This window comes from Phyllopteryx taeniolatus, chromosome 10 (genome assembly GCF_024500385.1).
Source record: "Phyllopteryx taeniolatus isolate TA_2022b chromosome 10, UOR_Ptae_1.2, whole genome shotgun sequence".
Taxonomy (NCBI): Eukaryota; Metazoa; Chordata; class Actinopteri; order Syngnathiformes; family Syngnathidae; genus Phyllopteryx; species Phyllopteryx taeniolatus.
The window spans coordinates 15,266,038-15,281,702 of record NC_084511.1 but is presented as its reverse complement, the minus strand read 5'-3'; the positions used below and the strand labels follow the sequence as shown (position 1 = coordinate 15,281,702).

Genomic DNA, 15,665 nt, shown 5'->3' with positions numbered 1-15,665 from the left:
TAGAATGCCCATCCGCTAGTTTCACAAGGTTATGGTGCTTCAGTGGCCTAGTAACTATGAACTGTCACAAGCAATCAGTTCTGATGGAGCCCTCGTTTCTGCACAGACATGCAGCTTAGGCAGCATTCTGCTAGCTACCGTCTCTTTTGGTACACGCCAGAAACGTGGAGCTGGAAGCAACTGTGATTCAATATTTACTAAGATGGGAGAGTGCATTGTTAATGTTTTGTATTCAGCACAACGCTGACTGGTGTCCTCGCCATTCTTGACAATCAAGAATTATCTGCCACCACACACATGTGAGGGGGAAGTAATAAACAAATGATAACACAGTCTGTGTGTGGACTGAGATTACTTATTTATCTTTTCATAATAATAACCAAAACAGAGAAGCTTTCATAAGCCACTTGACCTTGGTTGGTACGTTGATATGTCCAGATGGAGTGAAACAATTTCTCTTTTGGACCCTGAGAGGCCAAACCAATGAAACCACTATAGGTGAGGAAGATTCCACTGGTGGTAGAGGATTATTATGTGTCTGTAAATAGCCAATTGCTAGCCGGGTATGATTGTGGGAACGGAGCTGTGATAGGTTTTTGTTCGAATGATCACAAATATAAAAAGAGAGGTAGAAGACACAAGAATAGAAAGAAAAAAGCTAACTGTAGCATCAGTCCTTTTTAGAAGTTTCTTAACTGCGCCATCCCTGCTCTTTCTTATACAGTTATAAGGTTGAATGGCATCCTGAAATGGAAAATAATCTGTCACAAACAATATGTCCTATTCTCCTTGAGAGCTTTTGCTAAATGAAAGAATACAAATCAGAAAGGCGATGGGCTGCGAGCAGACAAATCCCTTATTCCCTGATGCACCTGAGATGAATAGTTTGAAACGGCAGCAACACCCCCACCCCAAGCTGATTTTATTTAAAATGTGCAGTCACCATATGAATGTTCTTATCATGCATTTTCTTTTTATGATTAAAAAAAAAAAAAAAAAATTTAATGCACATAAGATTCTGCACATATCCGCTTATGGTCCCTCATAGTGTTTATCACTGGCCATCCAGGTCCTCCTCTTCATTACAAAGCAGCGCTGATATCATCTTCAATAAAGGAGCCCAGACTTGTGCTGTTGTTGTTGACTTATAGTTCATAAAGCAGCCTATGATTTGAGGGGCGCTGAGCACATGTCCAGAGCATAGATGGGCTGTCATGTTGAATCATGCCTACTGATGTAAATTAAAAAAGGTCTTGATCTACGCCTTCTATTCATGTGTTGGCCAAAAAGCTAACATATGGGTTAGTGTACTGCACATTACTCAGAAACCTTATGTAAGTTCAGGGGTCCTCTGTTAAAAACAGAATTCTGTTCCTATGGTGGCAACATAAGCCAAATTTGTCATTTGTAATAATGTGTCACCCTCATCTATTACGACCTGCCTTGAGATACGAGTGACCCCACTTATGCTTCCTTTTTCAACATATGAGCCCTCATTTGGACGAGTTATATATTTGACTTGCAAGCAAGAATTTGAGATGTATAGTGGTAGTTAATACAACTCACTTCGCATCAAGGAGCAGTTTGGCAGACAGTGAACAATTCTTCCAAAAAAATAGGTTTCAAGCTGTTTAATGCCACTCCCAGTTGGACTTTACTCTCAAAGTAAACATCAAACAAAAAGAATTACACATTGTGTATTTCAAACAACCACATAGCTTTGCCTTGCAAAACGCCTAAGCGACAATATCTGAACACAAACAGTGCATGAGAACATGTAGACTCTGGCATGTATCTTTATCCTCTGAAGAAAAATGACTAATATTACTGCACCTCACCTCACGTGCACCTGACTCACATACAGTAATTGTGAAACTCTTCTTCATTTGTGTCTGTGTGACTGTATTATACTGCTCTCTGGTGCCAAGTCGCACACCAGAATGAGTCGCAATGAATTAATCATGATGCACAAACTGTTTCATTATTTGCATTCTATTTATTTATGATATTACTATAAGTTTTTATGAAGTGCAATATTATATAGTGCTATTCTCCTTATTAAAATGCATTACACATTTTTTGGTTGTTGTTTTTTCTGGGGAGGTTTGAAAATACATTTATATTCATTTCAATGGGAAAAGATGATCTGAGATACAACTTCTTTTAGTGTTGAGTAAGTTCCGATGTAAGAAGAGAAGGAGTTAGTGTAAGTGAAGCTCACATTTAAAGCAGACTCCATACGCATCATTTGTAATCCACGTCAACTTCGCTCTTTTAGGATTATTTTTTCTTGTTTTTATGTTTCACTCATAACAGTGGTTAACTTTTTTAAACTTCTTATCTCATACTGTATCTTATAATCTTTGTTAACATCTACCACTTCTTTCGAATCCCTATAATATGCATTTTAAAACTCCTTGCTGTGTTATTATAGTACACAGGGACCCCATGTTGACTCTAGGCTCTGTGAAGTGATTTGAAGTCGGAGGGTGATGATATCATTAGTGTGTCGTGACAGTCCATCCATAATCATTTTTGCCTTAATCCCTCTTCTCATGCACACTTTATCACATCTGGCCTCCAAAATTGAGCAGATACAGTAGATTAAGGAAATCAATAGGAAATTCAAAGACTTCAACAGCCCCCCACTCTGAGCGCAAGTCAGGACTGGGGAGATTATGAAATCTATCATTGTAAATATATGATATGAGCAGTGGTTTATAGGTGCCTTAACTTAGAGCACATACATGTTTCCAGCGTGGCCTCTAGCCCAGTGTTTGTGGAGGATATGTGGAGATCTAAAGCAAACAGCATTAAGCGAGGAAAGGTGTTGTGTTACCAAACAGCATCTGCCAGAGTGCCTGAATCCAAGACAAACACTAGTCAGACAGAAACTATTCTCCTCAGGTTGACTTGAAAAGGCTCTTGATATTTTCATTAAAAATGCATTTTATTGAATATGCCTTTTGGTCTTTTTTATGTCTTCATTTCCTGAATCTCATTACAACCCCAGCCTTTAAAAGAAATACATGTATATGTGAAAAGAGGTTGCATGGCCTGGAAATTAGGTCAAAAGAATGTTCCCCTGGAAGATTTAAATTTTGGCACTCTCCCAGCATTCGTGTTGTATGAGAAAGCTTTAACCCCATGTGTCCAAACCTAACAGTGCAAGTGATGTAACCACCCAAGCAAGACTGCACTGGTGCAAGGCTCTTAGCATTAGCAACTGTTGGCGCTGCTCTAATTCTTATGGAAGTGTAACACGCAACTGTATTCAACATGTCATCCTTTCTCCAGGCCTCGTCTCCTCTTCGGTTTGAACTGTTTTGTCAATATCCTCACAGGGACCTTGCCCTTCGCACCTCATTCGCTACAGCACCAGTCATCCGATGGCCGGCAACTTCACAAGGCCCCTGAGAGCACCTGGCCATCAAACCGTCATATTACAGATGAGAAGTTCACTTTTGATTTTACTGCACCGTCACGGTGCTCTATTGTACGGCGCATTGCCACGCATCATTGCGGATGTCATCGTATTACAAAGCCATGATTTAACAGGACTTGCGATTTTTGGTTCATGACTCAGTTCTGCCTTTGATGTCATGTACAGATATGGTGAAAGGTCAACTTAAGATGTGTTATGTTTGTTGTCGTTTTCTTCATAAATATTTATTCATTCATCTTCCGGTCCGCTTCTCCTCATTCATATTCATTTTATTACATAATTGCCTGGTTATTTCTATGTATGAAAAATTATGATAAAATCAATCATAAATAATAAAAGTTTAAAACAATGATTATTTTTTATTAACAAAATATATTTTGGGTATTTTTATAAACACAAACCTTTTTTGTTGTGTTTTTGTTTTACTTCATTGATCAAGGACCTCACCCAGATGTGGCAATGGATCACAAAGGTTTGCCTGCCCCTGTTCTACGGCATAACACCAAAATAGAAAACTAAAAATATATTGTGGGCACTAATTCCATGCAAAATTGTTTGCGTTATTTTCATTGTTTTGTAACATGTTTATTTTCATATTTGCATGATCAAACATAATACTATTACTAGCTATAAAGAGGCTTAGTTTTTTTTGTACAGTAAGTGCAGGTGTGTGTGTGTGTGTGTGTGTGTGTGTGTGTGTGTGTGTGTGTGTGGGACAGATGCTGTGCCAAATCTGTAGGGATGATGAATAGGCTGTGGAGCTTCAAAAGTTTGGCAAAGGCTGCTTGCTATACACTATGGGTTCTTGGCAACAATTTGCAGTGAAAGCAAAATACTGAAAAAGTGGTGAAGTCCTCTTCAATCTGAACCGAGTATTCAGTGACTAAAAATGCAATTTCCACTTGAAACAAAGTCCATACAAATTTTTTTTTTTAAAGCACGTTATGCAGAAACGACCTCCTTGCTACAGGTAAGAAGACTTGTTTGCAACTTTGAGTTCTTTATCATTTCTGTTCATAGTCGTGAAGAAACCAACACTTACAGGCCACAAATCTGCACACTCTAATGAGATCCAACGTACTGTAAAAGATATCCCAAAACTTCTGCCTCTATAATAAGACGTTTGCACACTTCCGCAACCAAATTATTTTTTATTGTTCTCTCATGAAAGGATTCCATTGTAAGAATCTAGTTTGTCTAATTAGTTACATACTCTGCATTAAAACATGCAGTATGATGAGGTGCACCTTAACATCAGTGAAAACCACAATACTGTAGTTTATGATAGATCTATTATATTTGCTCTCATTAAAATGTGCAGGAGCATCACTCATGTTTAGCCCAGCTGCCTTACAGTTCTGAGGTTTGGGGTTCAAATCTTGACTTCAGCCTTCCTATGTGGCTTTTGCTTGTTCTCCCCATATTTGCGTGGATTTTCTCCAGGTACGATGGCTTCCTCCCACTTAAAAAAATAAATACAAATCGATGTTAACTTGAAGACTCCAAATTAGATGTGAACGTGAGTGTGAATGGTTGTTTGCCTTTTGGTGCCTGGAGATTGACTGGCAACCAGTACAGGGTGTACCCCACCGCTGGGATTGGCTCCAGCTCAAGTGCAACCCTAACAAGACTAAACTGTATAGAAAATAGCTGAATGGCTAGATTGTGGAGCAGCAGACAATGGTCGAGCCATTTTGTGTCCATAAATGTATTATTTAGCAGGAAATTCCCTGTGGTGATGATCATTTTGGTCAAAAAATAATAAAAAGAAATAACAAAATAACAAAAGAAAACATTTGGTACTCAATAACAGATAAAATGGAAATGTATGGCATCTAATGGAGGCTGAGACCAAATATGTGGTGCACTGCATCAAGCATGTTTTTCTGTTCAAGAGTGCGTGGCTCTGTGCGTACGTATGTCCAGCACACTTGCATATGCACAAGCCTGCATGTGTGTCCATAAACAAACCTCCATCTGTGCCTCCACAGCTGAACTGGGATGGCTAGGCCCCCTTTCCCCTCAGTATTGCCTATTCTCCTACTTTCTCCTTCTGGAGTTGTCATCACACTGCAACGACATCCAACCTCCTCCCTAACGCTTGCGTTTTCCCAGCATCCCCTGTCATGCTTCTTTGGTCACACCTTTCAAATTGAGTTACAGCCCGCAGAGAAAAGTGTGGCACTACAACAATCACATGAGAGGCTTGTGTTGACCACAATGTGTCTCTGTCAGGCCACACACTGCAAAAAAACATGTCTCCCTGTCACTTGGTTAACTATCCATTTACACTGCAACCAAAACCGCCTCAAACACCATTAAAAAGAAATACGTGGAAAGATTTGTGTCTCTTCAACCACACTTCACAACATTCACCCCTTTCCACATACGGTGCTGTATGTTGGGACAGTGGGAAACAAGTACTGTACTGTACAAGCAACAATCTATCATAATTTAACATTAAAGCTTGAAAACCATTGTGATGTTACACTGGTTTGTAATAACAATAAGTGTCACTGTCTTCGCCACAGTGGCATGAAGTTGTCCAGAATACGGATCGCCCAGCCAGCACGAGGACCAGTGTTATCTTGGCTCAGCTCCTTATTTGCGGTGTTTGCACGTTTGGCCCGTGCTTTCATGGGTTTTATCCAGCACTCTATATGTGCCCTGCAAATGGCTGGCGACCAGTCCTGTGTTTACTCCAACAAGTGCTATACAAAAAATGGATAGATAGATACCCTTTTCTAATTTTAAAATTCTGAGAAAGTCTTAAAAGAAGTTAAGAGCATTTAATATTAAAATAAAAACAAAACAAAAATGATGATGATGTCAAGAAAGACCAAGGTTTGCGTTCCAAAGTTTTGTGCACCTTTAGAGAAACAGTCTTCATCAAAACAGCCTTAGAGGCATTTTGCTTTTAACGGTCTATTTGTTTCTTTTGCTTTTTGGCCTCCTTGATTTGACATGATTTGTATCTACCACAGTGCCCTTAAAATAAAATGCAATAACAACAAACATCCAGTGCACTGTATTTGCAGTTTGCTACTCACAAATTCACCTGTTGCCGTTTGTTTCTAAGGAACCTATCTTTAACTATTTGCTGAAAAACTCACCTGTTCGCAGATCCTGGCATATTTTTGGGTCGTTCTGTAATGCCCTAATATGCTACAAGCTGGTGCCAAAACTGGCTAATAATAGGAAATTAATAATTACCAAGAAGGTACGTAGAACTCAACTGCGTGATATTTGTATGTCAGAGCAGAGCAAATTTTAGCCAGGGTTGGTAGTAGGGTGTCCCGATCCGATATTTGATATCAGATATTTCTCCAATTATCAGCCAAAAAAACAAGTATTGGATGATAGCAAACTGAATGTAAAATCTCCGATATAAGCACCCTTATACAAGCAGTCCATTCCAGGCTTCTATCCAGCAGCGTCCAGACAACGGCATGTAGAGCTCACATGATCACAACAGGTTGCTAAGGTGCTAACAAACTAGCAATGAGTAAGAGTGAATGTTGCTCGCTTAAATTAGTTTATTGCCACTCGAGTTGAAGTTCACTGTAAAACTAAATGCAAATAACGAATGTATCACACCTGTTGTATGCTCAAAACATCACAATCTTTGTTTTTGTTCACAAAACTCACCAGCTCAAAGCTAACACGCAATGAAAAACACCACTGACGAGCTAATGAAAACTAGCATTGAACTTGCAGCACTGATATCTCTCGAAATAATGAATATTGGTACACAAATCCTATATGAACACATACAAACAGGCCATATGATACTACTATCAGGCATATATTCTTCAAACTCTGTGAAAAACAAGTTATATTAACAATATTCAATTGTGACTTTATTCTTCAAGCACCTCGAGCATCACTACATTATTCCTTTCCGCCATGACATTGTGGAAATAAAATATAGCCTAGATGCATAAAGAAGTTAAAAAGTGTATTACCACACGTGGATCAAGCAAATGCCACACACACATACAGTATGTGATTTACTCCCACCTCGTATTATATCGTAAGTTGTACCTGGACATCCCTAGTTGTTTTGCCACAGGTCTAGATTTTTGCTCTGGTGAGTGGCTCTGAAGAAGCTCAAGCCAACAAATGACGGAGATTTTGTTATTGTTATTTTCACGGGTTGTGAAGCGGCGACGTACAGACCAGCATCCCTGCACTTCCAGTGCATTTTGTGATTTGTTTATGGTTTAAAAAAAAATGAACATAGGAGCGTGAATTACTTCTCGACAGGGCTCGGTCCCCATCACCTGCGAATAGCAGGGCTTTCCTGTATTTTTTACCACTACAGTAATTTAAGGTTGTGTTCATTGGCAGGAAGAAAGATGGGTGCATGCAAGCCATGCTGACTATGCATTACTCTCCTAATGTATTGTGTTAATAGCCATCACTTTACAAAGCTGAAAACTGCTGCAGAAATGTTTTTTTTCCTGACTGTCCTGAATGTTTTTTTCTTTCCATTCGTTTTGTTTTTGATTATTGGCTCTACAAACCTTTGTATTGTAACACTGCACTGCACCCAAGATTTAAAAAAAATCATCTTGAGGAGATTTCTCACTTATCATCACCATAGATCATCCTGAACACACATTGTGCAACCAACATAACATCGCAGCTGAATGCAGCAAAAGTAATAAATAATTCTGAGGTGCATTGCTTGTACCAATACTGCAGTATGAACATCTCCGGGCTGTGTTAACCACATTCCTTTTATTGTTTACAATGAGGCATTGCACTGCTTTTCTGATATCTTTTTCCTCTTTGAATGCACTCACAGTGACTCTTCTGTGATCCTGTCTGTGCCCCCGTTCTTCTGGAGCGAGCCTGTTTCTACTAAAGTAACTAAAAGGCTGAAGATGGTTCAACATTGACAAAAAATGCTTTTATTACATGTGCTCAGTGGAGGAAGAATGGCTATCGACCGTTCGGGAAATGACAAAATGAAGATGAGTTTTACAAGAAGAAAACATTGCAAAATGTGCCTATGAGAGAAAACAAGGCGAGTAATTGAGTAAAAAGCGTGACAAGGAAAGGTGTTCTTTTCGCCTCAAGGAGAAGAAAGGACGAGGACGAGTAAACAGGTGAGAAAAGGATGGCAGGGTCATTAAGTTGCCTCGCCGTGACCATCAGGAACATTAACACTGTCTGCGCTGCTTTCTTCAAACTGCACTCCTTTTGCTTTCAACTCCCCTTTTCTTCTCTCTGAGCTATCCTGACTCCCAGCTTCCGCAGCTATTATGGAACCTGCGCTGGTAATTACACATTTCCCATTTTCTGATGTCGCTTCAAAGCAACAAGTCTTTCGACCAAAGCAAACTGCAAAACTGTGCTACAAAGCCGAGCCTTTTAGGATAACTGCAGCCACACATTTGTTTGCTGCCGGCTACTAATTCAATTAATATCAAAAGGCTTTCAGCCGACTTGAAAGAAAATCGTCCTAACTATATTTTCTCTCTGAAAAGCTAAGTATAATTTGACTCTATTATGTTGGGTTTACAGGATGTGCTACATTTTATTTTTTTAATCGATCGAGCAGTAACGCCTGCCTCAAAATGGATTAACTCCCCAAAATTCACATAAACACCTCTTTCCTAACATCTTCGAGTGGATTGCCACCTTATGAAAATTAAATGTACTATGCTGTATCTCTCATAAAAGGTCTGAGTCATGCACAGGGAGCTATTGATGACAAAGGAAGTTGGAACAGCCGAGTAAATAATTGTGACAGCTTGCACAACAAACGCTGACAAATGTAAAACTCAACGGCACGGGAGTTCTTCAGTCAGCCTCCAAGGCCTGCAAGTCTGCAGATGAATCTTATTTAATGACGTGATTTACTTCATTGCTCTTTCATTGTCTTGAAAGAGACAACCTGAGGTGCTGTGGAATGTTGTTCGCTTAGTTTACTGCGGCTATCACACATTTAACCATTTAGATCAGAAACAAAACTGCTTCCTGTGTGTTTTCAGTTGTACTCTTCACACGTTAAACGGGCTGCACACGTACTGATAAACAGGCCGAATTGGAGTATCTTGACTGATAATCCTGTGGTGCAGGGTGTTTTTAAGAGTGATTTTTCCTCCCTGATCTGCTCGGAAAATAGTCAGGATGACACGATCAAAAATGTTACAACTATTTAATATTTCCGATTGTAAATCTTTGCATGTGTGGTCAACACCAAGTTCGACCAAGCCTCGGATGCTATGATTGTGACATGAAACAGTACGATAGCCAATTAGGAAGTGATGTGAAGCCTGGGAGACTGGGCTCTGGTGTGAGTTGGTCAGAGGTGGGTAGAGTAGCCAAATATTACACTCAAGTAAGAGTACTGTTACTTGAGAAGTAAAAGTAAAAAGTAGTCCTCCAAATAATTACTTGAGTAAGAGTCAGAAAGTACTCAGTGAAAAAATATACTCAAGTACTGAGTAACTACAGAGTAACTTCTGATTTATTTTTTTAAATCACGAGCATGAACGTCAGATAAAATTAAAATAAATAACGAAAATATGAATGTTCAAATTCAGATATTGCTGAACAATATCGCTTAATTTAAAACATAATAAATAAAATTGTTATAACAAATTATTTGTAAAATAACAAATTAAGGCAAATTCAGCTCCAAGAAATGGTCTTTTACTATATTATCTCCACGTGTTAAACAGCACAATACTGTAGGCTCACCAGGCAGATTACAAAAACAGGAACAAGGCTGCTGAGGATCTAAAAAGTAAACACACCCCTGTTCAAATGCCAGGTTTTTAAGTTGTAAAAAAAATTGACCAAGATAAATCAGTTAAAGACTCAACTGATTTATTTTTGTATCTTTTTGAGAGGGGAGATGAAAATAAACAACTGAAATCTTGAATGTGATTGACTTGGACTTCATGTTTAACTTGCTGCCTTCTTGGCCACGTCACCATTGCAAAAGACATGTTCTGTTTTAACTGGTCTTCTACCTGGTTAAATAAAGTTTAAATAAAATAAATAAAAATAAATCAGGTTGTACAAGGATGCACTCCCTACTATGACTGGCATGTGGCCGTGTTCAGGAGTAATAGATCACATTCAAACTCATGTTCAATGGGAGTCCACACACACCTGCCACCATTTCAATTTTGAAGTGGAAAAAACAAAAACAACAGAGTTGAGTCAAACATCGTTGTGGTAATCACGGAGGAGTGGAGCAACGGCGCCCGATGTGGAAGTCGAAAACAAATGTCTAAAAATAGATCGCACATGCAATTATTGATAAATGAAAGTAGCAAGCGGCATGTAGAGTTTATTCTTCACATAAATACTCGAGAAAGTAAAAGAACAGAACACATGAAGGAACTCCGACCACTTGAGATTTTCATGTCAATCCCAGCTGGTAAAAATACCACCGTAAGATATGTAAGGCGGCAGAAATCTTTTTTTTTTTTTTTTTTTTTACAGTTTGAGCAATGCAATACATCACAAATGCCTTCCAATTAGGTTGTGATTTTATTGCACTTTTTTTTTTTTTTTACTGAGAAAATTATAAAAATGCTAGTGCTACAGTATGTGTGTGTGTCAGGACCAAATGTGTGATTCAGTATGGACACAACCTTAGGAAGATTTGAGTGACAAGGACAGTTCTTTTCTTTGCTCTGTATATTTCAACACAGACACCACCATTTTTACATTCCTCTTCTCTTGGACCAGTACAAATAAACGAAATTTAATATGCATGCAATGGCAATTGTTTGTCGGTAATTGGCTATCCACAAAGAAACACAAAGCGCAAAATGAAATCGCTTAACTGGGAAAGCCTCACTGATATTAAAAATCTCCTTTAAAATAATGTTTCAAAACTTTGAGACACCTTTGCCTTTTGGCATTACTGTATAAAATGAAGGGCAAATTGTTACGATATTTAAAAAAGGGCCCCATGTAAGACGTTTGCATAATAGTGAAAGGTGGTATTGGAACTTGGCATAGAGTTTGTAAGTAATGCGTCTCTGCTGGTCGCAAAAGCGATACACTTTACTGGAGAAATTTTATCAAAGTTATTATGTTGAGAAACACAAATGCAACAACAGGACAATTTCACAAATAAGCCTTTTTGGTAATAATAGTGTCATTTTCATGAACTTCCACTTTGAGACCAAAAACACAGCGGTTGTGTAGTAAAACACCTCAAATTAAACTGTTTTGTATGTTTTTGGTTGAAAATTGTGTTGTTTAGATGGCTTGTTAGCTTTATAATTAAGGAGAAGACTTAAATAAACCCCAAGCATATCAGATAAACGTGAAGATCATAAAATCCCTCAAATAATCAAGTGACATTTGATATTCCTCTTTCGGTTTTTCGCGTCTCTGACAGATACGGGCCTTTAAAAGCACTTGTGTCAAACTCGTGTTGGTGCGTGTGAAGTTTAAGGCCGTCCTGAGACAGTTCTCTTGATGGAAAAGTTTCAACGTGGCAGCAAGAAAAAAGAAATGGGCCACGGCTCCCACAGGAGCCCCTTCCTCTCACCAAAGCTCAGTCTGCCCCTGAATTTAATTAGATTCCGATATCAAGCCTTCCATTCCTCTTCAACATGCGTGAAATTGCATGGTACTATCTCTTATTTATTCACACTCATTTGCTTATTGTTTCTTACGGAAGCCTTCATTTGAGTCCTTGCAGCTCGGCTGCCTCCGATATGATGCTCTGCTTCATCTCACCTCCACTGCAGATCAACTCGTTTGCTCTTCGTTGGGGGGAAGCTATAGATTTTTTTTTCCTCCCCCCCTTTCGCCCAATGACAGCACGGTGAGGTGCTATGAGGGCTGGGTGCTAATGAGCTGACTCTGCAATGCTGGGGAGATGCTGTATAACACAGGGGGAGTGAGCCAATGGAGCAGGCGGAGACTCAGAGGGGCCATTATAACCATGCAGCACAGAGGTTAGAGGGATGAAGAAGCGAGCGAGTGAGGCATTTTGGCTCTCGAAGGCAGTCCCGTTTTACTTGGCTCATCTTTTCAAATGACATCTCCAAATGTCGCTCTCAACTCCATTCCTTCCTCGTTTATCCACTCTGTGTCTGCTAATTGCAATTCAAAGGGGGGGGGATCTTATTTGTCGACTCCGCACCATGCAGTATATGACCAATAAAAGAGCCTTTAAAGGCGCTTACAGCAGGGTGATGCATGTCATTCTCGATTGTTTTATATGCTACTTATCTGCACCCCTTCTAAATCAATTATATGATCAAATCCAACCAAAATGTCAGCTCTATAAATGCTTGACACAATATGTTTCTTTCCAAGACCAGCATGTGTACACGCCTGGGAAACTTGTACAAATGTTCATAAAATATCACCAGTGGAAACCTCAACAGCAACGTATGCGTGTATAAAACGAATACATGAGCACATATGCGTTTCATTGAGTACAGTTATGAATGCTGAGTGTGCATGTAAGGAGTGGGACAATGTTTGTCGTATACTCACACGCGTGGGTGACCGAGAAGCTGTTGGAAGACTCCAGGTTGTCCACGTTGTAGTTGAGGTGGAAAGGCTTCTCGGTGGTGTTTTGGTTGGTGTTGTAGAGTTGCACCGCGAACCTGAAGGCGCTGTGCTCCTGCACGGTGGAGCGCATGAAGAGACCCCCTGCAAGTGGGAACACCGCGTCTCACTTTGACCTCTTTAATAGCCAATGATTATGCATTTAACTCAATATTACGTGACATCGGTGCCTTTTCGGAGCACTTCAGCTGCGCGTAAGGTTAAAAGTCGTTTCTTTTTTTCTTTTCTTTGTTTTTTATTATTCACATGTACCTTCACATGCTTTGTTTTAATCCAAAGAAACAATTCACCAGACGGCTGCAGGATTTTTTTTAACACTAACTTAGTCTTATCTCCTCCGCGCGCATCGTACTGCTAAATAATATTACAGTCCTGCAGTTGCGCGCACAATTTACAGATCGAGTAGCGCTGCAAATCACTTACCGATATTAATCTGATTAGGAAATCCCGCGAATGATGTGTCGAAGAGCCACAGTAGCAACAGCAGCGAGCTTTGTGCCATTTTCCCTCCCCCACCTACAACCTCTCTGTTCAACTCCTTGGGAAGAAGGTGGGCAAATGCATATGTTCGGGAGGTTGACGATGGGAATCCAGTGGAGAGATGATGATCGCTCACAGTGCACCAATAAGGTTCATTGAGGTGCGCTAGAGAGAAAGAGCCGCGAAGAGAGAGAGAGCGAGCGAGAGAGAGCGAGAGAGAGTGAGGGAGGGAGAGCGAGAGAGAGAGATGTTGGTCAAACTTGATTAAATTAAATGGAAAAGACACCAACCTGCTACTTTGGAGTAACCCCCGCACTTCTCTGTATTAGACGACCAATCATTAGGAAGCACTGCAATCTCTTGGTGGCTGCGTGCCTGCATGCGTGACCCGATCCAGCTGCATTCTGCAGCAACGCTTCACTTTTTCTTTTTTTTTTCTTCAGTGAGATTGATCCTATAGCTATAGTTTGCATCATGTTGTGTCCATTATACTGGGGCATGTTATTATATAAAACCCAAAGGTGGGGCACCATCTGCTTCAGCAGGCTCCACCATCCATCCAGCCTTCCATCCATCCATTTTCTATAGCCCGTATCCTCATTTGGATCATGGGTGAACTGGAGCCTATCCCAGCTGACTTTGAGAGAGAGGCAGAGTACATTTGTCGCCATTCTGTCGGAGGGCATTTGGGCCACATACCGGTACCAAGAAAACTACTGCAGTCAGTCTCACTGCTTGCGCTTTTGTTAAAAATCCAATTTCTTGGTCATAAGTGTTATAAAAAAGTGATAAAAATGACTTGCAGAAAACTATCAATAAAACTTTAACTCACAGGCACAGCACCTTATGGAGAGAGTTGCTTTTATTTTTTTACTGGTCAGTTCCCATATTTACCTGGTCACTTCTTGCTAGGCAGAAACCATTGGAATACATCAAATCTGGCCCTTGAGGCAATAAAAAGAAACATTTATATGGTAGCCAATTTCATATGGAAAACTAGGGGCCGCCAGCACTGAGCCGCTGGACAGATAACCAGCATGTACACATGAAGTCAGGTATTTATGAAATATAGTAACTAAATTAAAAAAAAAGACACCAAAAAGATTGGAAGGTGTATGAAATTTTCAAATGCAATTTGTTATGGTGTCTTTTTTGTTATTGTACTTAAGTGACTCCAACTGAGGGCGACAAGTTCCTTATGGGTTTTAACATAGTGATGATTCTGACTCTGATTCTGATAGTGGCCTCCGCTCTAATAGAAAGCGTGACTCAATTACTTCCAGGTCTATCGACGACTGTTTGGTTTTGCTCGCAAAGCCTTGATCTGGTCAGTGTTTCCACTGCATGTATTGGCGATGGCAGATCAAGTATTGGAACCTGCATTAGCGACCTTAAAACCTTGACATCATATGATGGCAGCAGTTCAACAAGGTATACAGTAAAATAAGAATCACAAATGTCCTTTTTCATTTTCCTTTCCTTTTGTGATCCTTCCATTTAGCTTTCCCCAGAAGCACACAAACCCAGACAACCCAACCTATGAAACTAGGTTGAAAAACAAATCATGTAATCACAAAAATAAAATAATAATAATAATAATAATAATAATGCGACAAACAAGAAACACATCAACCTGCTCCTACAGCTGTACAAAGTTGAAGAGATGTATTTTTTGCCAAAGTAGCAACGCTTGTCTGCCACAGACTCACTGTTTAGTCAAGCGAGTCTATCATTTAAAATGTGCTGAATTTGAAGGCTGTAACAATTAGTTTTGCCTACAGCTGCACTGCAGTATTGACAGGAAACAACAATAACAACAACAATAAAAAGGACGGACAGTATGAGTAGAAACTGCTAGTGTGTACAAGTTACACATGCCATAGCACCAGAGTGACACTTCTCAGTCACCCAATCGGTGGACATCACGTGAAGGTAAACACTGCCACAAATACATGTCTCCTCTCTAAGAGATGACATACTTCCAATAGATGCCTGCTATTGTCTGCAGTTGTACTGCCTTCCTTCTCCTCACGCTCTTCTTTAAAAATGGACAGCATGGTCCATCTCTTGTTTTTTTATTTTACATTGTACCAGTTTTCTAATGAATCATCATCCTTGTGGGATGTTGGGTCAATTTATCACCCATAGTGATGTGGTTTCAAAAAGTACTTTTACA

General features: G+C 39.7%; 1 protein-coding gene across 5 annotated transcripts in view; it reads right to left on the bottom strand.

The window, feature by feature from the left end:
* Positions 1 to 13,877, bottom strand: part of LOC133484628 (glutamate receptor 3-like) — a 125,525-nt gene extending 111,648 nt beyond the window's left edge. For all 5 annotated transcript variants that reach the window (XR_009790449.1, XM_061787503.1, XM_061787504.1 and 2 more), the window contains exons 1-3: positions 13,780 to 13,877; positions 13,433 to 13,654; positions 12,935 to 13,093 (exon numbers count right to left, since the gene is read on the bottom strand). Coding sequence is in view for 4 of the 5 variants with exons in the window: in XM_061787503.1 (XP_061643487.1) it covers positions 12,935 to 13,093; positions 13,433 to 13,654; positions 13,780 to 13,870 (472 nt within the window). In the remaining variant the exon portion in view is untranslated. The remainder of the gene's footprint in view (positions 1 to 12,934; positions 13,094 to 13,432; positions 13,655 to 13,779) is intronic.
* Positions 13,878 to 15,665: the final 1,788 nt, after the last annotated feature.